Source organism: Ambystoma mexicanum, chromosome 8 (assembly GCF_040938575.1).
Source record: "Ambystoma mexicanum isolate Mex_15411 chromosome 8, UKY_AmexF1_1, whole genome shotgun sequence".
Classification (NCBI taxonomy): Eukaryota; Metazoa; Chordata; class Amphibia; order Caudata; family Ambystomatidae; genus Ambystoma; species Ambystoma mexicanum.
In genome coordinates, this window is record NC_090929.1 from 992,651,651 (window position 1) to 992,676,754 (window position 25,104).

The 25,104-nt window shown below is 47.2% G+C and overlaps 1 protein-coding gene across 1 annotated transcript in view; it reads right to left on the reverse strand.

The window, feature by feature from the left end:
- The window catches only part of VPS13D (vacuolar protein sorting 13 homolog D), a 3,263,180-nt gene that overhangs the window by 25,111 nt on the left and 3,212,965 nt on the right, over nucleotides 1–25,104 (reverse strand). The window contains exons 68-69 of the mRNA XM_069610908.1: nucleotides 18,599–18,730; nucleotides 10,780–11,020 (exon numbers count right to left, since the gene is read on the reverse strand). Coding sequence (XP_069467009.1) covers nucleotides 10,780–11,020; nucleotides 18,599–18,730 — 373 coding nt within the window. The remainder of the gene's footprint in view (nucleotides 1–10,779; nucleotides 11,021–18,598; nucleotides 18,731–25,104) is intronic.

The window sequence follows — 25,104 nt, forward strand, 5'->3', positions numbered from 1 at the left end:
GCGGCACATCCTGGTATAGTAGCTGAGTCTGCATTGCACCTCTGTCCCGTTCCCGAGAGCAAGAGCATAGTGTGGCAGGCTGACACTCCCTCACCGGAGGGGGTGGCGGAGGTACATTAGTCCGCTCCCTTCCCTGAAAGGACTTGATTGGGGGTACTGCCTGCGCTTTTCACCTTTGCACACAACTGACTTGCACACTGGGGGGGGGAGGGGGTAGGACAGCACATATTCTCTCCCTAAAGGGGCTGCGCTGACAATACCAGGGAGCACTATCCGGGTCATTATATCTTCACACCCAGCTACAGAAGCGAGTTCTGCTCCTTCCATCATGGAGAAGCTTGCTTTGTAACTTGGACCCTGCTTTTCAAGTGTCAATATGGTCAAAACGGACAAACACCAGACAAAGCTTCCTTACTCAACACCCTCCCAGCCTAAGCATTCATCCAGGGGTGCATTGGATACTCAAACAGCAGAGGAGTCACAGGCGGCCACCCCCGCCGATGCATCGTAGGACATTAAAGACATGCTGTTGCAGCTTCAAGCAGGTATAATTCGCTGGACGGCAAGCTCCACACCCTGACCTGTAAGGTGGACCTTATGTAGGTCAGACTGAATAAACATGGTGACAGGCTTGATGAGGCCGAAACCCGCCTTTACACAGCTGAGGATGAGTCCAAGTCGACCTCAAGGGAAGTGGCTCAGATGAAAAAAGTAATTAAGGAACTAACTGAGAAGCAGGGCGACCTAGAATTGAGATTTTTTCTGAATAACCCCAGAATTGTGGGGGTACCTGAGTCGGCGGATATGGGATCCATAGAGTTGCTGGTTGAGGCTGTTCTGCATGAAACCCTGTGCCAGGTAGGCAACTTGTCAGGGTTCATGGTACCTGGTGCGCCGCCTAGACTGATCATCACGTCTCCTCAATTACAGGGACTTCGCCCTCTGAAGCTCCAGGGAACAAGGCGCCTTCACCTATAAAGGTGACCAAATACGGCTTTTTCCAGATTTCTCCAACAGGGTCCAGGCATCCAGAAGAACCTTTGTTGATGTGAAGAGGAGGCTTAGAGCAAACATTTTAAAATATGGTAAGTTATTTCCTGCAAAGCTCTGTGTTAAACACAATGGGAAAGCGCTGTTTTTTCAGACTGCGGAGGAGGCGAGCGATTTTTTCTGGATACATCAGCAAATGGCTCAAAGACACTGAAGACTAAAAATAAACCTGACAATTCTTGGGAAGTGATCCAAAAACTCTGTTTCTCTTTTTCTTTTTGATTGATTTATAGATGTATGTTGCTTCTTCATACCGAGGCATGTATTGAGCGAATTGCAATTGCTGGGTGAGAGGGTTTTAACTGGCAGATTGGTGTTGCTGGTGGGGGTGGGATCTGTGGGGGGGCAGGGAGAGTTGGTTTCGCTGTTTGCTATGGGATGGGGGCTTTACTGGCAAGTTGGGGATGTCAGTGGGGGGAGGGAGGGAAGTGGGTAGTCTCTATTGATGCATTGGTTGGGGTTGGTTTTATCAGCACACACTTTTATGGCCTCTAGTTCGCTCGTTGGCAGGGTCGATAGGGAGGGCATAGCAGTGTATCAAGGTACCTGGGGGAATGACTGATCAGGGGGTCACGTGCATGTCATGGAACGTTAGAGGGTTGAATTGCCCCTCGAAAGCAAGAAGGTTTCTACTCTACATGCAACGGCACCAGGTGGATTTTGCTTTCCTTCAGGAGACGTACCTCTCAGCCACCAGTGAATCTACCTTTGCCAAAACCTGGGGGTGCCATAGGTACTTTTCATCATATTCCAGATACTCTCGGGGGTTAGGGGATCTGTATAATTGCCAGGAAAATGGTGGGGTTTCAATGCACGGAATTGGGGAGGGACGCTGAGGGGAGGGCCTTGATCCTCACGGTACTAATACAAGGGTAGCGGTTTACCTTTGTGAACTACTGCGGTCCCAATATGGACTCCATAGGGACATTGGAAGTTATTGAAGGTCAGTTGAGGAAGCACCCAGAGAACATGGTATGTTGGACAGGGGACTTCAACACTGTCATGAATAACTCGTTGGATAGATCGGGGGGCTTAGTAGAGGGGTATCCAAGGTTACTGTTAAGTTGTTACAGATCTGCGCTAAGGAAGGCTAGGCACAGCGAGGACAGGGGGTACACATTTCGGTCCTCTGTTCATGGCTCTGCCTCTCAGCTGAACTTTTTCCTTGCCTCTACCCAAAGGGTCTGGCTGGTTTTTGTATTGTAATATCCTTGCAGACACACATTCGTGCTATGGTCCGGTGGTTGCTAATCTCTCCATACCAGGAAAGGGAAATGGGGGTAGAAGCTGGTACTTTAAACATGTAAGTCTTTCGGGACACCGTTTTTCGCAAAGAGGTGAGGAAAGGAGTGATTTGGTTCTTCCAAGAGAATGAGGGCTCTGTATTGTCTTATTCCATGCTGTGGGAGCCATTCAAGTGCGTGATAAGGGGTTTATGTATCGTCAAGGAGACAGGAATACTGAAAACCATTAGAGCCGTAATAACTGCCTACGAGACCTGCTTGTGCAAACTGGAATCGAGGGCAGGGTTCCTAGCGGACAAGGATAAGCAGGCCAGATTCCATGAAGAACTATGTCTATTTAGGAGCACCTCTGATCGGGAGGTTACATTTCTTAAAGGTCAGCAATGAGGAGATATGTGAAAGGTCAGAGGACTGGGGCCAAATTGGCATGTTTAATTAAAACTGAATATTGCACGTCGCACATTAACAGGGTCGTAGATCAGACAGGGTTGCTCATGCAGACGGACAAGGGGATAATGAGGGCATTTGTTGACTTATACACAACACTGTACTCATCCAGGTGCAACAGGGACCAGGCCATGCTGGACGAATATCTGGACCAGGTTGGTCTTTAATGGCTGGCATGGGAGGAAAGGGAATGTTTGGGGAAGCCGTTAGTGGAGCAGGAGTTCCACAAGGTAATCAAATCGGGAACAGCCAGGAAGGCTGCCAAGCCCGAGCGGCTTTCAGCTGATTTCTACAAGGCCTATGCGAACATACTTGTTCCTCACATGCTCCACATGTACCAGCAGGCACTGAGAGACGGCGAACTGCCAGGGTCAATCCGCAAGGCTGTGGTCACCCTCCTCCTGAATCACGGGAAGGATAACTGTGCGTCCTACCGCCCGGTCTCTCTAATAAATGTAGACAATAAGATCCTAGCAAGAGCGTTGGCCAATAGACTTGCCCCGTTGATGACGAGATGTGTAATGGCCGACCAGGCAGGGTTCATACCCGGACGATCCATGTCCTATGAGCGGCATAGACTCTTTGGTCTCCTGTCGGTTCTTGAACAACAGAGCCCAGTGGACACGGCCCTTCTCGATGCCGAGAAGGCGTTCAATTCAGTTGTATGGGCGTTTCTTTTCACTGTGCTGAGGGAGTATTTTATAAGAATGGTTTCTTTATTGTATAAAGGCCCGGGTCCACGCCTCATGGTGAATGGTAGGCTTTCTGCCGACATAGAGATGGGAAGACTCCCTACCCTGGGGTAACGGTAGTTAGATCTCCAAATTACTCTACTGGGAGAACTATGGGGTGAAGTTGGAGCACACTGAGTTTTTGCTGGGAAGGTGTAGGAATTTGCATTTGTCTGTATTCGGCCGCATCTCGTTAATTTTAATGGCTGTACTGCCAAGATTTCTGTATACCTTTCTTAACGTGCCTATACAGGTCCCTGCAAAATTCTTTAAATCCCTGAAATCTGTTTTAACGACATTCATATGGGAGGGAAAACATGCCAGAGTGCGGTGGGAGAGGTGGGGGAATGGCTTGCACTACTTGACCTGGAGGCTTACTGAACTGCGGTGCAGGCATCCTTCTTGCCCCACTGGTTTGATTTGAAACAAGACCGGGCTCATGTACAGATCAAGAGGGCAACTGTAGCACTTTCGCTATTGAGAGCGGTGGTTCTCACCTCCCCACAGCTGGTCATCAAAGCACGTAATATGGTTTAATTGATATGTAGAGTGTGGAAACGTGTTGAGGGCAGGTCAAGGGGTGTTAATCTACTCCACACTCCTCCCTATTAAGCACGGCCTGGGGAAACCCCTTACAGTGGAGAAAGTCTTTGTACAAAGTATGGACAGGTTGGGTTTCATTAGTTGACATGATCTCTTTACCAATGGGCAGTTCTTAACACTGGAAGAATTTAAGGCCGGGGGGAAGTGACAGCACTAGGCATTTTTATGTACTTAATGATGCAAGTTGGGTTGAAAGATAGGTTTGCAGATTTTCCACAGGGGCCCCATGAAGCCCCGTTACTGCACGCGATGATTGGCACAGGGGATAGATGCAAGCTGGTCTCCAGAATATACTCTGCTATAATTGACAGGTCCACTGGGTGGGCTGGGGACTCTCGGGCTAAGTGGGAGGAGGCGCTGGGTGGTGCTTAACAGCAATTTTAAGTTGATTCCTTTAAAGTTTTTGCACCAGTTTTACTTGACCCCGGTGGCTATTCACAAGTTCTTCCCGGATTCGCCAGAGTCTTGCCGCAAATGTGGTGCCTCTCCCACAAACTCTTTACATCTGGCTTGGTCATGTCTCCAAATACATTCCTTCTGGACAAAGGTGTTTGAACTGCCCGAGGGCTTGAGGGGAATTGCTGGAATATGGGTGGCTCCGTCCCCTGTTGTAGCACGGGAGGATAGTTGAGCTGCAACATGCTCACCTTGGAAGCAAGACGACATGGAGCATGCAGGTCCGATCCCCGGGTCCGTGCTTAGAAACCTCTGGGTATTTATCACTTTATAAATAATCTATCATATCATATCATAGCACTGCTGGGTCACACACAAGAGTTTCCAAAGCAGGTTAGAGTCCTTCTGGGTTTGTTGTTACTATTGGCCAAGAGAAGGATGGCTATGGTGTGGGAGAAGGGCCGACCTTCCAGTGGAAGACTGATATTGCTCATTGTCACGAACTGGAAACGGACTATGGTGCAGCCTCCCTCGAAATCAAAGGACATCTGGGGGCTGTATATCGCATATTTACTGTCAGATGGCAGCAGTGACACTGGGGTGTCTGATTGCTAATTTGATACTTCTGCCTGGAATTGCTCAGCCTCATTCTCTTCTTGGCTGTAATGGATTGTATACTTTTGTCGGACGGGTGGGGGTAAAGCAATGGGTTGTGGGGCAGGTGTGTGCTGAAGTTCGTTTTTTGTACTAAGATTAAGAAACAAATAAAAACAGTTTAAAAAACTAATAATCTGAAGATACCCACCAGGGGTGGAGTTTAGGGAAAGAGCTGTCAAGGACATTGATTTGTTATAGAGGAGATGAGCAGTTTTCAGGCTAAAGAAAATCTGTGTTTCTTTTTTAATGAGGATTCCCAGCCTGTTGATGGGGAATATTCATGAAAATGTGAATCCGTGCCAGACTACATGCTGGAGAATGGCAAGTAGTACACAACTTTACATTGTTGTCGGGGTACAGGCAGTAGATGCACTGTGCAGGCTGGTCCTCTATGTAGATATTCTTCAAGTAGCAGGTTGAGCACGCCTGAAAGAGACTTTTCTTTACCTTTGTAACTGCATTGGTGGGGTGAAGTGGGCCCTTCTACGGGCTTCAACCCTGAGGTGGCAAAGGTATGACCAGCAGGGAAGCACGAGGGATGTTGAAACCAACTACCGAAATATGAAAGCACTCAATAGAGACTTAAAACTAATATTAATATGTCAAAAATCGCAGAAAACGCGTGTACATCGTCGAATGAAGAAGATAACAGAGGATTTTCAACACTTGAACGTGCAGCAAAAATCTGAACATGGCTGTTGTAAAGATAGACTGGATGCTTCAGGTAGGTTACTTAAAAGTTCCTTTAGTGCAGTTACATCAAGTGTCCATAAGGGAACCCACTGGCACCCACCACCCAGGCTACATCTTCCAACTGTCCGGGTTGGAACGCCAGCACACATGCATTCTGCCTCACTCACAAATCAACATTCTCTTTGATCTCATGCATTACAGACTAACTTGCATCCATCCAACCAACAAAGCACTTCATGTCATGATGCCTGCCTCCAAGGAGCCAAACCAGGCCCGGCACCCTCAGAGACAGACACCATGCATTCAAGGGAAGTCCCAGCAGCCCCAGATGGGGGCCCTTTGGACTCAGTCCTGGCGCCGTTGGCGTCAGGCTCATAGGGGACATCAGTCCTGGCGCCATCGGCGCCAGGCTCATACAGAAGTAGGTTGGGAGTAGTGCTTGGTGTAATGGTGTAAACTTACCTGTGCAGACCATGCTGCAACTTCCAGGACTGGAAGGAACTATTTTTCTAGGGACTACTTGATCTCTAGGGTGTGACCGGTGGAGGAATACATATTTCTAGGGGAAGAATACATACCTGGAACTACTTGAAAGGCTATTTAAGCCACACCCAAGCAGCAGACCACGCTTCGCGTTGTTCTGCACTTAGCAGCTGGACGCTCACCGTGCCTGCTCCTGCCTTGGTCCTCCATCACGCCTGCCAGCATCCTGAAACACCTAAAGAAGAAAAGGGAAGAGAACAGGTGAAAACAAGAACCTTACCTGATACATCTGCACTCCGGATTCTGCACGCCGACGATCCTGCAAAGAAGGCAAACATTTTAAACGCGCATGGCGTCGCGCGCAGCACGCTGCATTTCACTCACCTGCATGTGGCGTTTTCGAGTCCTGCGACGTCCAGCCGGAGCTTCCACCGCCATCCAGCACCTATTGGAAGGAAGGAGAAAGAGAGGTGAGAAGGGAAACACGAATCTAAGTAGAACTTACCTGTGGTTCAATTCCCTCTCCGCCTTCGGGTTTGTGCCATACCTTCGGCATCCCAGCACCCCAGCCCCTAAGGGGAAAAGAAACAGACATTGTATTAGTGAGAGCATGTGAGAACATTAGCAATACGCTCACTCAAGACTTACCCATTTGCAAGAGAGACACAGCAGCTCTTTTCGGGTCGGCGCCTTACCTCCGGCATTGCCGTACCCCGGCCCCTATGGGGAAAAAGACATTGGACATTAAAGGAGATACTTAAAACTGCAAAGGAATCTCTCATCGGAATTCTTACCAGAATTTGGCTTCATCCAAATTGCCTGCAGCCCGGAATCTTCTCCAGCACCTGCGAAAGAAAAGAACAGATGAGTGAATATAAACCCAAACTTGCCATAAACATTTGCGGTATAACGGGAATGGACAAACTAGTTTAAACTCATCAATCCAGTGAAGTAACTGGAATCACAACGCGCCCCTGCATCAGAAGCAGGATGGAGAGCTCGTCATTTTGGTCCCTAAGGTGAGTCTTCGCAGGGAATCCCAAAAGGGTTTCACGGAGGGAGAGAAGGGAAGTGGGAGGTCGGAACATCACCCGCAGACTATTAACCCTTCCTTTTCACACACAGTGGGATATTCCTCCGAGCCAGAAAAGCCAGGTTGGGGAATTCAGTCCAGTCCATCTTCCGGGTCTTACGCATCTCTGCAGAAGAGGTCACAGCAGTCCCAGCCACGCCCGCGCCTCCGTGGGAGCCAGGTGAGCGTTACACTTCACAGCACTGACCTCCGAGGAGTTAAGGGGCTCTCTGCCCATTGGCTAAAGGCCAAAAGAGAACACTAAAGTGATTGCAATTTCTAATTTAAATGTAAACTGCCTTAATGTTTGTTAGGGAGAATTCTCAATATGTGCTAATTTCCCTTACCTTTTGAGACCCCCAGCAACTTTGCTGGATTTCTTTTTCTGTGTGTCACACAGCACCTTCAGTGCAGTGTCACAAGGGTATCTTTCAGACTCCCCTAGGTTTAAATACCTTCCCTGGGACTGCCTACTGTCTCCCAGGGCATGTAAAGTTAAATTGACTTTACTAGTCTCTTTAAATTTACTCACCCAGCACACATTATCTTACTATAGAGTGCTGGAGGGGTTACCTAGCTTCCCCTAAGTCAAAACACTCATCTAACAGTAAAATGTTACTCTTTCCTACTTTAAGTGGCTGGTGGCAGTGGTTTAGATCAAACTACCATGATGTTTTCCTACCGCTAACAACGGTAACTAAAAATCGGTCAGCCATGTTTTTCAATATGGCGCCCAAGACCTATCTGTAAAAACAAACTCTGGTCATCTTTTTTCGCCATTTCTTTTAGGAAAGGTCCTTCTTGTGTTTGTCTCTGCACGCCAAACCAGGTTTGCTCCCTTTGTTCGTTGGCCTTTGGCGGGCTTCACTGCTGAAGCCAACCTATGGCGGCTGAGTGTCTGGGGTGGACAGGATGTGAGGGGGGTGCCGGAAACTCCCTGTGCTGAATACACTCTGGTGTGATTGGCCAGCTGGCTGTCTGGCAAGGACAGCCGCCCTGCTGTGTGAGTGACAGCCAGGCTGGAATGAATGGGGGAAAACTGTTTAAAAGCAGGTCTCTGGGACTTGGAAAGCAGAGTCGACCACTGGAACGAAAGAACCGAAGAGGAGAGGAAGGAAGAGGACTGTTGCAACTCCTGGACGACCGGTGAAGCCCTGCTGCAGGTCCGAATTGCCTGAAACTCCGACGACATAGAAGCCCTTCAAGGTTAACTTCTTCCCTTGAGTTTGGTGGGAACATCCAACTCGCAAACCACCTGCACCCCATCCTATTCTGATCGAATTTTCATCAGAGTGCTGTTGAAAACCGGATAGCCAGAGGGAAGGAAACCAGCTTGTGGACTTTAAGGCACACACACCTTAAACTGAGATCTTGCTACAGCTTTTGGCCTCTTCCCTGGGCAGTGCAGGAACCTCTCGACGTCCTCCTTCTTGTCCCCACGACTGAAGCTCAGGAACAGAGAGATCTGCTCAAACTGCCAGCAACAACTGCCTCAGCTACAGCTTTCTTCATTGACAAGTGCAAATGCGGTCCGGAAATCTTTTCGGCCATTGAGAAAGTGCGTGAAACTGTCCTCAACTACAAAGGCTTGTCCTTCCGTAAACATTCGTCAAACTTTTCGCCTAGCCAAGTTCTTCTAATCTCCACGACAAAGACTTAACCGTTACTTACCAGAACTGTGCTATCGTATACAAAAGACTCTGAGCCATTGACTTTGGCCCAGGCCTATTGAGAAAAATTGCTGGATGTATTTAACTGAAACCTTTTGCCCTGCCTATGAATGTATCTGGGCTGTCTATTCTTATAACCTTGTCCTTTCCCTCCCTTATTAAGTATCTGAAGTGCCATTTTGTTCCCACTTCATTTTGGAGCTAAACTTGTTCATTTACTTACCGGTTGGATTTTTGTGGTGTATTAGTGTGTGATATTGAGCTGCTTGTGCTAGAGTAATGATTTATAACTGACTGAGTAAATAAATGTATATTCTTTTACCAAGAAACATTGAGTAAGTGTTACTTGAATCGCTGTATTGGTTGGTCCTTTGTGTAACTTGTTCTACTGCTCACTTAAACTCTTGAGATAAGTCTGGCTGCTCAGCCATCGCTACCACTTTACTGTGTAGTACGGGCTTGTACCAAAGGTGAAATTGTGCTAACACTTGTAGTCCTAATTGCTTGTAGTGTTCCCCAAGGGTACTGCAGGTGATTCTGCCTAACAATGTTACAGAGGAATTCCGGCCTAACGAAAGGGAATATTCAAACAGCATATGAATCTATAAAAGCGATCCAATGCTGGGGAAGCACTGAGATCTGAGGGCCCACTGAAGTGACTTCATTTTTAGTTGGGCCTCTGGAACTAGGAAAAGGCAGGATTCTAGGAGACTCAGTAACTGTAGAAAGTCCAGGGCCGACAATGGGTGGGCATTTTGGAATTTCATGACCATCTGCTGAATGTTCAGAACCCTGGCCTCAGGAGGGAAAGCCTTCCGCAAGGAGGAGTTTAGGACCAATCCTATGAACTGAAGCGCTTTTGAGAGCGTCACTTGTGACTTCTTGAAATAGAAGGAGAAGCCCAGTTTGTGTAAATGGCAGGTGTGGCTGAGGTGCTCCTGAGCTTGTTCTGGGTAGCAGGCTATAATCAGCCAATCATCTGGGTAGTCTCGCCTAAGAACTGGCCGACACCACTGCCAACAACTTGGTGGTGTGAAAGCACCATGAAGCAAGACACAGACACCAGATTCAAAGTTCAAACAGAAATGTTTTATTAACTCAAATGTCAGGATGGTTGAAGGCCTAACTAGCCCTTTACTTAAGTGGGATTTCCCTACATAAAGAAACGAAGGAAAGTCAGAGTCAGAAAGTTCAACTTAAGTCTGCCTGTGTCCAAACCCTATACTTGCCCTCACAGCTAAAGCTAAACAATGTGTAGGGATGTCAGCAATAAAAGAAATAGTGTTCCAAATAAAGTTCTGAGTTTCTACCAGCTCCTCTTCCCCAAGTTCAAGATAGTTCCACAAAACCTTGGTGTTCTCCTCCCCAAGTTCGACAGTTCCACAAAGCTTCGGAATTCCCTTTCCCAAGTTCAGCTTGTCACTTGTGCTTATTCTCAATGTTTCAATATAAAAAAACAGCTACAGACCAACTTTCTACTCCTTCTGGTTTTTTATCAGTTCAATCAGATTGCTTTCTCCTGTTTCACTTCTGGAACCTCTTTGGCTTTGTAAGGAAGACATGGTATCAAATAGTAGACAGACACACGTGATCACAGTTCAAGGGTGTTTATTGAACTTCAATTGGGTTTGAAAAACACCCATCTAATCCTATACATGTGATCACCATGCATGTAACAAACACAAAGATCTACAGCATAAGCTAAATTAATAAAGCGAGAGTAAAGTGCTCACCATAGGCTTCTGATGTGATGGTCCTGGTATCCCAACACCTCCACTTTTGTTTACAGCTTTCTTGGTAAGCTGGACATATACTTTTCCATGATCTTTTGAGACAAGGCAGTGATAGAGATCGTCATATTTCACTTCGAGAAAGATGGCGTCCCGGTCTACATAGTCACCACTTTTTAGGAAATATACAGATTTAGAGGAGATAAGCACACAGTAGCTGTCAATGTGCTCCACTGCTATAAAGCTGCAAAAAGAAAATTAATGAATCCATGAGAAATCAGGATAAACTTACAAACCATACATTTAAATCTAAGAAATGGTAGTTCATTGCATCACATAATTAACTTTAAGGATGTTTTGATACATTTAAAGGGCCTTCAAAACAATGGTGCTTGAGTGGTTCTCTCAATGATGTAGACTTCAGGAAAAAGGGAAGATTTTGTCAAGTAAACGAAGTTGAATACATTGCATACTTGTTTGTGTGCTGTAAAGTTTATTTTACAGAAGCATTTGATATATATCAGAATCTTAAATTCCCATAAAAACTGACAAAAAATATGCAATAATTTTTTTTCTTGATTGTATTACATTATGCTGATTATGAAGAACATTATGTGGATATGAATCAGTGGGGGTGGGTTCCCCTTGCACTGTACTTCATATGCAATATATGTGCTGCAGAACTGTCTGAGAAATTAATATTCAACTGATTGCCAGTTGTAGTGAAAATACAGAATACATCTTCCAGGATGAGTTATGTGCACAGTATATTCCTGTATTGACTATTAGTTATGGTTTATGGTCTTATTTGTTATCCTTCTGATTGCTTACTCATTTGCCGGGCCTACATGTACAACTGTTTTGACAAACCATGTCATCTCCCTCTGTTCTCCTCTGCACATTATCTCCTCCCCTCTGCTCTTCAGTTAGCTCCTACACTTCTTCCCTTTCTCATGTTTTCTTTAACACATTTCCTCTGTTCCGCTCAACTACTCCACTCATATCTCTGATGCTCTCCTTGTTACCTTTTCTCCTGAGCTGCTCCATCACCTTTTCATATCCACCTCTACTCTCCCATCCGCCTCCTTCCTGCCTGTCTTCTCTTTGCCGCTCCAACCCACAATATTGTGCTCCCCTTGCCTCCAACTCCCACACCTTAATTGATTTATTGCACCCTTTTATATTCTAGCAGATTAGCCCGGTCACATTGCAATGTGTGCGTGCAGGGGGCATTAATCAAAAACTGGTGATGGACTGCAGAGCAGAGGGTTTCTCTGTGCACCTCCTGTGAGCCTACATCACAGAGCAGGTGGTGGCACCGGCCCCCAAGTTCACACCCCAGTGCCACCATCTAGCCCGACACAAAGGAGGCTGTTGCACAGGCTGTTTCTGTGCCTGTGTTACTTCCTTTTCCACCTCCAGCTTTACCTACTCCATTTCGAATGTTGCCACCTCTCTCAATTTTTAACATAGATCCCCTCAAGTGCCCCCGGGTGTACCCAGGTAACTACGTCTTCAGCATCAGATGTGATTTCCTCCCCTCACATCCTCAAATACGAGAAGGTGGTCTGTTACCACGGGATGAAATGGCTACTTAGGATGAGAATTTGCTTCACACTGTGAAGGCATTTCATAACTGCATGTGAGGTGTCATGCACTTTCTGGACTTACAAGCCCAGAACTACAAGCAGGCATTCTGGCAGCAACACGATGACAATCAGACATACCCCTTCAACCCAATGTGTTCAAGAAAACAAGAAAGCTTTGTCAAACTCGTTAATCCACTACAGAGACTAGCTGGATGTCAAATTCAGATCAGCAACAGAGGCAAATGGATGCCTGGGGTCGAATCCACCAGCTCATTTGGCAATGATCAGTGCAGCTTGGCCCTATGGCTAAATGACTACTACTGTGAAGGAGTATAGGGATGAGTATTGTCTAAAACGTCTACATAGCCCAACACATCTTGATCATAGCTCAATGTCTTTGCTGCAAAAGGTAGCATGATGGAGGACGCCCACAAGGATGGAGGAAAGGGGACGGAACATATGAATAAATGAAAGAGGGAAATTTGTATGTAGGATGTCTGCTACAGAACAAAGCTTGTTACATGGAAAATAAAAGTGTTCTACTGTTACAGTCATAGGCGTGTAAGTTTAACTGAGTGGATTTCTATCTAAAAGGTTATTAAGGGGGATGTAGAGGATAGGGGGCCCTGTTCAGTTTTCACTCAGTAAGACAAGGGGATGCTGTCTCAAGGTCCTACTTTTGTGGACTGATAACTCGCCACCTGAGCTACGTGACTGACAAGTTTTACGTTTTTATTTACAACTGTGCAAGAAAACATACAATCTAAGGACATTAAGAGAGGCCAAAAGTAAAAGAGTATGTTTCTAAAGTGAGGGTCATTGCTAATTAAATCACCAAAGAATCCAAAATAACATGACTGTTCCACTTTCACCAAAGGGGATCCTCTGTAAAAGAGCTCAAGTACCAAAGTTGAATGCAAACCAGAATCTGTGGCACTGAAAGTCCAAAGTTAAAAAATGCATCCAGTGTTTTCACAAGGAATCCTCTTTCCTCGAGGAGGGCATCTTTCCTCAATCAAGTATCTCAAAGGAACGTGGTCTGATCTCTCAGTTGTCTTTCTTGTCCTCAAGATGTCCTCTGAACAGACCCAAGATTCATGGGCAGACTGATGTTTGAAGGGGCAATCAGACCTCTGTATCCTAAGCATCTTGGTAGTGGGTTCTGCCAGCGTAGCAGGCTTGGAACATCTTCCCCTTGGTAGGATTGGCTTGAGAAGAGTAAGCCTACTCTTATTCATGCCTTTCTCCCCCTCTCGATAGTCACTCCAGTTCTTTTTTGCTTCTCATCTAGGCTTGCCCTCTAACACCCCATCAGGGGAGATGAATTCTCCTCTTAGTTTCAGCTGTCAGTCTCCCCCCTTCTCTTTAGTGTTTCCTCTCTTCCCTCTTTCTTCTGATTGTCCTTCTCAGGTCTACAATCCTCCCCTTCTTAATGGCCTCTCTTACTACACGTTTCCTCACCTGTCTCTCCTCCATCTCCCAATCCTTGCCCCCTCGACATTGTATACTTCTCCACAAGTTTATTCACTGGTCTTCCTCTCCTCTGTCTCCAAACAGTTCCCCTTGCATTGTTTTTTCTTTATGTATGCCTTGTCAGTAAGCACTCTATTCCTTCGGCTCCTCAGGTTCACATTGCACTAGTCTCATTTTCCTGCTGTTATTCCCCTTGAAAGTAATGCCACTCTCTGTCCTATTCTTGTTTTCTCCTGATTTCCTGTACCAATTATCTCTCACTCCAAGGTGGTACTTGCCACAGGTGGCTCAAGAACATGCTAACCATTGAAGGCAGCTCAAGGGTTTTTATTAAAAGGCATGAGAAGGTCACATTAAGGCAGTCTGCCTTTTGGGCTGATCCCTTGCTGCCTCAACCGTCCTTATATTTCAAGATGTTGACTCGAGATTGGCGACTCCTATTATCCAGTAGCTAACTGACTGGTCGGGAGAGTCTAAAGGCAAACACCTTTTCTAGGAGCCTCCTCCTGCGATTTTCCAGGTTTATCCAGGGGTACCATAAAATAACAATAGTCTTTACAATCGAAATAGATGTCTTTCAATTGCCTAGGCCCACTTGTCCTTCCCTCTCATGCCCTTGTATTCTTTGCCCTGATATTTTCAGTCTCCTATTCGTTCCTCCTACTCCCCTCCCTGCTCATCCTCCCACCTTCTCACTCTTCTCGCCTTATTCTGTCCATTCGTTGTTCTCTCACTGTCTATCCACCGTTCTATTCAATACCAATCCCTCTGCTCCCACCACTCTCCATTGCTTTCTACTCTCATTACTCTCCTCCGAAGGCACCAGGGAGGGCAGATGGCCATGTTCAGCAACTCCAGATACCACGTTCATCCGGGCCCAGTCCAGAAACATCCCGAATCAACATGGTTTCCGAACAGGCATAATCTAAGAACCAACGGAATGAAAGGGATCGGCAGGAACGCTTAAAGGAAGTTGAAAGTCCATTTGACTGTCAGTACGTCTCCCAGATCTCCATGATCAGGACATTTCCTGGAGCAGAACAACTTGCACTTCCTATTGACACTGGAAGCGAAGAGGTCCACTTGAGGAGTCCCCGTCCCCTTTTGTACGCGGATCCAACGGTACTCTTTGATGATGGCCTGCTGCAAACAGTCAACTCAAGAGTTTGTTTCTGCTTTGCACAGAGCATCTTAATTACCCGTCTGACTCGTGTGGTGTTCTGATTCCTTCCGGCTCGCCAGCGCCTCTCTCTTCCATGAGCACTGAAGTCAGGTATCTGCCGTGAGTTAGCTGTAGTCCTACCGGACAGAGAGAGAAACACTGGCCAGGATTGTGCACGAGGGGTTGGGGACTAACTAAGTCGTACTTCACATGTTTAGGCAGGCAACATTTACGCCACCTGCAGGCATAAATGGATTTTGTAGTGGGCCTACGAGCTGAAAGGAGCACACTGAGGACATTGTCCGACAAGTCCCACTCCTTGCATCTCAGCCTCTCAGGATCAGACCGCTGAGGTTTGAGTGGAGGTCCCACCCCTCTGACTGGGAGAGCAAGTCTACTCTCCTCCGAAGGTGCCAGGGAGGGCAGATAGCCATGTTCAGCAACTCCAGATACCACGTTCTTCTGGGCCCTGTCTGGAACCATCACGGATCAACATGGTTTCCAAACAGGCATAATTTAAGAACCCGCGGAATTAAAGGTATCAGCAGGAATGCTTAAAGGAGGTTGAAAGTCCACTCGACTGTCAGTATGTCTACCAGAGCTCTGTGATGAGGACATTTACTGGAGCAGAACAACTTGCACTTCCTGTTGACACTGGAAGCGAAGAGGTCCACTTGAGAAGTCCCCAAAATGAGAAGATCTCCTCCAGAACTTCCTGGCAGAGCGCCCATTCATGAGAAGCCGAAGTCTGTGTGCTCAAGGCCTCCGCTGTGGCATTCTCGCTTCTAGCTAGATGAGCGCCGTCAGAGAGACACTGTTCACCAAAGCCCAGAACCACAGTCGCATTGCTTCTCTGCACAGAAGCAAGGGCCCCTACATCACCTTGTTTGTTGAGTTAGTGCATGGCAACTGTGTTCTCTGTCAGTACCACCACAATCTTGAGGTTCACACAGGGGAGGAACACAACCAGGCCCAGAGCTTCATCACCCTCAGCTCCAGCAAGCTGATGTGTTCCCAAGACACCCAACCAGTCAGTGATACGTCCATAACCACCATCACCTGGGGCCAAGGTTGATAGAGCAGTGCACCTCTCCGCAGGTTGTGCTATATGGCCCACCACGTAAGAACCTGAGCCACCTGGTCTGAGACATATATAAAAGGTCTGACATGCACCCGCCTAACTGTGACCTTTGGCAACGGAGAGCCACTGAATCGATCTCATACGCAGCCTCACGTCTGGCACCGCTAGGATGCAAGAGGCCATGAGGCCCAGGAGGCACAGTAAAGTCAAGGCTGGGACATGTTCTTGGGATTGGAGGACATTGACGATCTGAAAATGTTGTCCAACACTGCTCCAATAAATCAGAGGGTCTGGGATGACGAAACATGAGACTTTTTGAAGTTCAGGGACCATGCTGTGTAGCAAATGCTCTGACACTAGATCTGAGGAGCGAGCTCAGATGAGGCAGTCGTCACAGGTAGGAAAAGATATGAATACCCCACCTCCTGAAGTGAGCCGACACTACTACTAGCAGCATGGTGAAAACCCCCGGGAGCCGAAGAAAGTCTGAACAGGACTTTGAAATGGTAGTAGTGTTGGCCGACCACAAACCAAATGTACTTTTTAAAATTAATCCGGACATAGAAGTAGGCATCCTGAAGGTCCAGTAATACCAACCAGCCCTGTAGATCAACGGCTTGCAGGATCTGAGCTAGCGTAATCCTTGCGCAGGAACAAGTTCAGCAGCTGCAGATCACGAGTGGGATGCAAGCCTCTGTCGTGCTTCGTCACCAGAAAATCAGTGAAGTACCAGCCCCTGCCTCGTTCCGAGTGTGGTACCAGCTCTTTTGTGCTCTTTGACAAAGGTTGATGGATCTCCTCCAAGGGGATATTCTGAGGGCTATGGTCCATAGGGCGCTGTAAGAATAGAGTCAATACCCCGATTGGATGACCTTTAAAGCCCAGGCTTTGGACGTGGTCCATGACCATTCCGGGCTGACGGGTCCCACTGCATCTGTTGTGACTGGCTCCCACACGGTTCCTATGCGCTGACAGTCCCTGCCTTTGGGCAGCAACGCCTCAGTGCCCGTTATGACTTTGGTGCCGATCAGCATCGATGACACTGCGGCTCTGGAGTAATATGCTCCACTCCCTACTGACACGTTCATGTCTAGGATGTACGACACCTATAACAAAGAGGTTGACCAGGTTCCCTTTGTGTAGGAACCCCTGGTTTCTAGGAAGGTGAGAGAATTCCCAGATTAGTTTTTAAGGGAAGTGGTGGATGTACTGGAACTGTACGAAGGTCTGCAGGTCCCTAGTGGCTGCGATACCACCCCAGAGATGGGCTGCAGTGTTAATGATGCCAATCAATGCCAAAGCCGGAGCGGATGGCGCCGTCACCTCAGCTGAAGGCGCCAAGGCTGGAGTTGCCTGTGCCTTGGCAAAGATGTCTAGCATCTTTAGGAAAAAGTTCTACCATTCCTCCGGGGTGGAGGATTCTGTAGGAAAAGCTAGCTACGTTGGCTGCTCTGGAAAATCCTTGGAGCGGCGGCTCTTCTTTTTTGAGAAAGAAGAATAATGTTGGTGCAAGAACTCACTTGGGGAGCGCAACCTCTTACCAGGTTCTTCTTTTCCTTTACCTTGCGCAGAGCCACTCTGTCTTCTGGGCTGCGGTCCGCCCCATGTGACCTCGACTGAGACCCTTGAGCCTCACTCTTCGCCTTGTGGATGAGCGTGAAGATCTTTGCTGCACTTTCCGGAATGGCCATTGGGAGCATGGACTGGCATGACCCTCAATCCTGGGAGACGTGGTCCTTGCCCAAGCAGTAGAGACAAATCTGGTGCAGATCCCAAACTGATATGCACACACAGCTTGAAGCCCGAAGCCTTAAATGGAGTAGGCATGACGCAGAGAAAAAAATATCAAAGTTCGACAAGCGTGTTCCCAATTAGCTAACAGGGTGCACAGAAAAAAAAAAAACCTGAGGTCACAGGGCCTCAATTTATATACTGGCCCCAGTGTCATGTCCAGCGCCGAACGCGTATAGTTGTTGGGCAGAGCTGACATGGAGCCATGCTGTACCCCCTGGTGGTGGAAACGTTTTAGACGAACAGCTGCGCTGGTACAGGGACATCATAAATGAGGAATTTATGGGAGGAATTAATCCATTAGAAAATAGTACAAAAATAAAACATAAGGTTCTGGACTACTCACTGTCTGGCAGTAGACAAAGATCACTGTATTACTAAGTTGTTGGTCACTACTGACAGAGAAGGTTCTGCCTTGACCAAGGGTATAACTTAGATAAGTTCCTTTCAAAATTTGCATTACACAAGTTACATGCGCTTATGGTGGAAGCGCCAAAATTGTGGGAACCAACAGGTATGGCAGAGTGAAAAACATTTAAAATATTATTTAGCGACTTCTTAAACCTACACCACTGTAAAAAAATGTATCCACCACTTTGAAAAGGGACACAAGAACCAACTAAACCTCAAAAAGGGAAAAATGACTTAAAATATGATATTAATACTGACATGGATGCAATGCTTTAACGACCTTAAATTATGTCATTTTAAAATCTTGGTACTTACAACTCATCCTGAATGGTTTCAGTCAATCGAAAGAGCTGTTCTTGACCCTCAGCTTGGGTATCGGAGTACCTGGGTAATAGGCCTTGTGGACTAGAACAGCATCGTGGCCTCCTGACTCTCATTATTTGCATCCTACATGAAAAGTACCAAAACAGAACTAGGTTTTCATTAGCTGTAATTATAAACGCAGAGAACAGGATACATTAGCTGATTAACAAAAAAGTGATCCTACTTGTGTTGGCCGCAACCATATTACTTTACCAAATGCAGTGGTGTTTTACTGGAAAAAAACACTAATTGTGAAACAATTCAACTTTTTTTTTTAAATAAACACATCACTGTGTTAAAACACTTCTTGAAATACCCTGTCATATTAATCAAAGACTTCTCTATACAGCAAATATCAATTTAGCCCTGTACATTTGTTTCATAATGACCATTTAAAAATGTAGCCATTCTTTGTATTATTGCAGGCGGAAACCATTTTTGTCAACATTACAATAACACCAAAAAATATGTTTTTTGTTAGGTATAGGAACCAATTTGCTCAAGCCTTGTATTTGAAGTGCTGGTTTTTGGTTGTACAATTTTAGAGGGCGAATTTCAATTGGAGGTAATTGGGAGTAGGAATTTATAATTGACTAAAACAACAAATGCCTTTCCTTCGGTAATGTTCTTTCCAGTGGAAATGTTAATTAAACCCACAGATTCCTCAACCTGAAATATCCCACCGACTCATGCACAGGAAAACTTGTTACCTGATGGCGTTGTTTAGCTGCAGCCTCGACCTCCTCATCTCGTTGGTTACATCTTGTGGTGAGACATCGTCATCAGCCTGTAAATACAGAGCTGTATGCAGTATTTTCCTCAGTTCCACCTTTTTCCTTCAACAGAAAGCCAAAAGACTGGCAGAAACCATCTTGGTCACTCTGCAAATGTAAATCCTCTAATCAAATCAAGAGGGTCCAGTAGTGGGGTAGGTGGGAGGGAAATAAGGAATTTGTGGGTGGAATGAACGTGAAAGAACAATCCCCAAAGCAAGTAATTTGATCTTCTAATGGACACGTCCTCCCACACATTCCTTCTCTTCTAAAAAACTCCCAAATCTGTTTCGTACACCCAAAAGGAAGCTAGTAAGGAATGATCTGCTTAGAGTGGCAAGTTCTGAATGACTGATTTTCTCACTTAAGCATCATTCTTAAACATTGAATACAGGAAGAAATGTTTCAAAAAGGAATGTAGAGAAGCCTAAGTCACTGCTCTACAACTGTCTGCGAATGGTATTCCCCTTTGCAGAGCGGATGATACTCCCACACCTCTTGTAGGAGGAACTTGAATGCCCTCAGTACTTCCTTCTTAGCTAAATCATAACAGGAAGTGATGAACTAATTACTTACCTCACTTCAATGTTCTTCCTCGTGGTCGTTTCTCCCAAAGATTCCTCATCTTTGATATCTATACCCCAGCGCAGCTGCTCTTAGGAAATATTACCGCCACTAGGGAGCGCAGCACAACTCTGTGTCCACTCCGCACAACACCTCTATGTATCCCGCAATAGAAATGTAGTTGGGGCAAGTATATATAGAGGTACTGTGGCTGGTGGCCTTAGTCCCACCCTTTTACCCTAGCACTCTGACTGTGAGGGCCTGCAGAACCAAGGTGTACCAGCTGTCTGCCAATAGGAGCAGGTAGGAAAGGCGACGAGGAATCCATGGGAGGAACGTCCATTAGAAAGAACATTACAGAGAGGCAAGTCATTTGTTCTTCTAGTGGAATCTTCCTCCCAGGGATTCGTCATCTTTGATAGACTCCCAAGGAAGTGCAATGCCCTGGAGGAGGGGGAATAGAAAGGACATTGTCTAAACCACAAAACTCAGAAGGAAACCTCTGCCAAAACGAGTGTCTTGACTAGACATAGAATCCAAGCAGTAATGCTTAGCAAGCGTGTGCAAAGAGGCCCAGGTAGCTGCTTGGCAAATATCCAGAACAGGGACTCTATGTTGCAGAGCCGAGGTGGTGGCCAACCATCTGTTAGAGTAAGCCCCGAGACCCTCAGGGCTCTCCCTGCCTGCCAGATCATAGCATTGCGAGATGCAGAGAATGATCCAACTTGACTGGGTCTGTTTAGTCACAGCCTTACCAGCCCTGTAAATAGCCTAACCAACCAAAAGCTGGTTATCAGTCCTGGTCTCCCTTGTACGAGAGACATAGAACTTGAGGGCCTGCACCAGATTTTGCTGATGGAAACGCTCCTCTGCCTTGGAAGGATGAGGTGGAAGAAAAAAGATGGAAGATGGATCTTTTGAGAGAGATTGAAGTCCCAGGCACCTTTGGAAGGAAGGACAGCCTAACTCTCAAAGTCAACTTTCCTTGGAGAAAAACAAGTAGGGAGGCTGAACTGAAAACGCCTCTCTAGCAGAAGTCATGGCGACTAGGAAATCACCTTATAAGTGAGCAATCTTAAACAAGAATGAATGGGCTTAAATGGAGTGCCCCTTAAAAATGTAAACACTAAATCGAAGTCCCACGCCGGACAACAAACCTGCATGAGGGAAACATATTAGAAAGACCATTCAGGAATTGCATGACCGTGGGAGATTGTGAAAAAGGAGCTTTGCTCTGGGGTCCTCTTGAAGACTGAAATGGCCACAAGATCCCCCTTTACTGTACCGCTCGGCAGGCTTCACCAGGCCAAAAACGAAAAAAAATCCAACAAAGAGGATGTGGAGCAATTAAAAGGGTCCATATCCCTCTCTCGACACCACGCTGAAAACTTACACCACCTGTAGGCACAGAGGAATTTGGTTGCAGGTCTTCTAGCAGAGAGGAGTACGTCTAAAACATCCTCTGACAAATCCAGCTCCTTATACCGCAGCCTTTTGGCAGCTAGGCACAAAGGTTCAGGCTGCATAGTTTTGGGTGCAGGAACCTCCCCTTTGGTAGGCAGCAGGGAGGGCAGATGGCTATGTCCAGCAACTCCGGGTACCATGTTCCCTGGGCCCAGTCCGGAGAGATCAAGATCATCGTTGACCGAATAGGCGTAATCTCCTGAGAACCAACAATATGACAGGGATCAGCGGGAATGGATAGAGCAAGTTGAAGTCCCACTCGACTGTCAAGGTATCCACTAAAGCTCGCTGATGACGGAACTCCCTGGAGCAGAACCAATTGCACTTCCTGTTCACACTGGAAGCAAAGCAATCACTGAGGAGTATCCCAACAGGAGAAAACCTCCTCCAGGACCGTCGTTAAAGGTCAAAGACTGTCTGCTCAATGCATGCACTAGCACGTTCTCCTTACTGGCCAGATGGGACTAAGTCAGAGACACACTGTTCTCCAAAGCCTAGAATCACAATCGCATTGCTTTTCTGCATAGAGGGAAGCAGCCCACACCACCCTGTTTGTTGAGGTAATGCTGGCTAGTGTTGTCCGTCAAGACCAGCACCACTTTCTTCATACCGGGTAGAAAAGGGACCAAGGATAGCCTAATTGCTGCCAACTCCAGCAGATTGATGCACTCCCGGCACTCTGATGGAAGCCACAGGCCGGCACTCTGATGGAAGCCACAGGCCGCTCACCGTAAGGTCTGGGAGGTGAGCACCCCAGCCCTTCAGGCACACATCCGTGACCAGTGTCACTTGTGGCCAAGGTTGACGAAACAACAACCCTTTCAGGAGGTTGTCCTTCACAGAAAACCACTGCAGGTCCCCAGGCACACTCTTGGAGACTAGTATGTGGTCTGTAATTCGTCCCTGAAACTTTTACCACTGTGAACTTAGAAGTCACTGCAGCAACCTCATTCACAGTCCCGCCTCTAGCCTCACCAGGATGCAGGAGGCCATAAGACCCAGCCAGTGCAGTAAAGCGGAGGCTGGAATTCTTGCCTGTGGTTGGAAAAACCTGGACCGTTTTGTAGGTGTGTACCACTCTATCCTCGGCGGGAAGCCCCAGTGAGTGTCCAAGAGCACTCCGATAAAATAGAGGGACTGGGATGGCGAAACCGGAGACTTATTGAAATTCAGGGAGAAGCCCAAGCTATGCAACAGTCTTTACGTCTGGTACAGGCGTGTCGACACAAGGATTGGGAAGTGGGCTCGGACTAGCAAGTCATCCATATAGGGAAAAACATGAATGACTTCCCTTCTGAGGGGAGCTGCCACCATTGCTAGCAGCTTGGTGAAGACCTTGGGTGCCAACGAAAGTCAGAATGGCAGGAACTTGAACTGGTAGTGATTGTTACCCACTTTGAATCTCAGGTACTTCCCGTGACTCTTGTAGATGGCCACATGGAAGTAAACATCATGGCGATCCAGGGTGACCAGCCAGTCGTTTAGGACAAGGATTTAGGCAAGAGCGATCCTCTTGAATTTGTCCTTGCATAAGTACAAGTTCAGAAGCCACAGAACTATGATGGGTCTCAGACCTGCATCCTTCTTTGGCACCAGAAAATAGGTTGAATACCAATCCTTGCTTTATTCCGAGCAGGGTGCCAGTTCTATGGCCCCTTATGCCAGAAGCTGATGAATCTCCTCAAGTAGGAGATGTTACGGAGGCAAGAATTGGTGGCTCGGCAAGTGGTCAGGAGGGTGAAGGGTAGAAGGAAGGCAGTACCCTTGCTGGATGACCTGTAAGACTGAGGCATTAGAAGTAGTATTTTCAATACCTCTCAATACAGGGAAATTCTGCCCTTCAAATGGGGACTGATTCCAAAAGTCCACTTCAGAGAGGCTTCATGCCAAGGGCTGCAGAGGGCACAGTGGAGGTGGACACACCTTCTATGGGTGCACCCCAGCCCCTACCCCTGTAGGGACGACACTGCCCTTGCTTGCCCAAAGGGGCTTGGCCTCTGCCTCTTTGGGCATAAGTGGTAAAGGGGCAACAACCACTCACCCTACCTGCCTGACTTGCCAGTCACTGTTGCTGGACTTCTAGCCCCATCAACGTAGTGGTAGCCTTGGAGGCTTGAAACATCTGCAAGGACTCATCGGCATTGGTGTCAAATAAGTTCATGCGTTCGAAGGGTAATGTCCAGAAGTTTCTCTTGGACATCTGCAGCAAATTACAGATGGCCTGAGCCAAGAGAATCTGTGTACTGGTGGCCGTTGTCCTTGCCACATATTCTTCAGTATCCAGACCAGACTGTAGAATCTGCTGGGAGGCCTCCTTGCCATCCCTTATCAGAGCCTCAAAGCCATCAGGCATCTCCCCTTCAGGGATGTGCTCTAACACCTCTGCAATGATCGACCACAGCCCAAAGTGGAACTTGATCAGAGCACAGCAGGCATTTACACACTGGAGACCCAGGCTTGGAGATCCGAAAATGTTCCTCCCCAATGCGTCAAGACTCCCTGTCAGGCAGCAAAGATGGAAAGCAAGTGGTCTTAAAGTTCACCGTAGCGGCTGGACCATTAAACTCTCTGGTGGAGCATGGGCTGAAAGAAACATGGGGTATGAAGGTGCTGGTTTCTGCATTTTCACTAGGTCACAGTCCACCATGAGGAACAAAACCGGTTTGGGCCAGACTTCCATCACTGGCCCATTTACTGCATGATTGAAAGGCAACCCTCGTCCAGGATGAGGATAAGCGTATATTGAATCTTTGCACGTGAAGGGGTGGCAGCAGGGAGTATGTCGACCTCCGGTGAGGTGTCTACGCCATTTGCCTCTGCACGATGGCTGCAAGATCCACCAAGTCCCACTGTTACCCATAAAACTCCTTCGGAAAGACAATCAGCGCCCTTGGATGAAAGGATTCCAGTCCGAAAGAGACTGGGTCTCCCGCCTCAAATGTCCTCCAAATGGGACACGTAAACTCTTCTAGGCAGCAGGGCAGATTCCCTCGCAACTCCAGTGCCACGTGAGAGGGGCCAGAGTTCAGAGGATCGACATCCGAAGACGGAATGGTGTGAACATTGGACCTGATCTTGTCATGTCTATTTGCAGAGTCCCTGCCGGCTTGTCGAGTAAGGTGGGATCCGTCGGTTTGGCTGAAGCCGTTGGCACCAGGACAGAGGCCCTGACGTCAAGGCAAAGCCGCCAGGGCCAAAGCCACTAGCATCTTGGCAAAGACATCAAGCATCTTCTTTCTGAAGCCCTCCTACTCCTCTGGAGTAGAGGATGTGGGTGGGAAAGGTACCTGTTGGGCCTCCTCCAGAGCTTCCCTGTAGTGGTGGCTCCTCTTCTTCGATCATGTAGAAGAAGAATGTCTTGAAGAACTGCATGGGGATCTCAACCTCTTTGGAGTTTCTTCTTTTCCTTGTCTTTCTGGACAGGTGACCGTTCCACAGTGCTGCAGTCGATGACCGCCGACAGGTTTGTTTGGCATCCTTCTGCTTCTGGAGAAGGGTGAACAATTTCACCACACAATCGCCTTCGGCTGCATCAATTGATACAACGAGCAGTCCTGCATATCATGCCCTTCACCAAGACAGTAAAGGTAGTGCAGGTCTGAAATTAACATTTCACGCCTTCAATTGATGGCAATCCTGAATTTAATCCCAAAGACT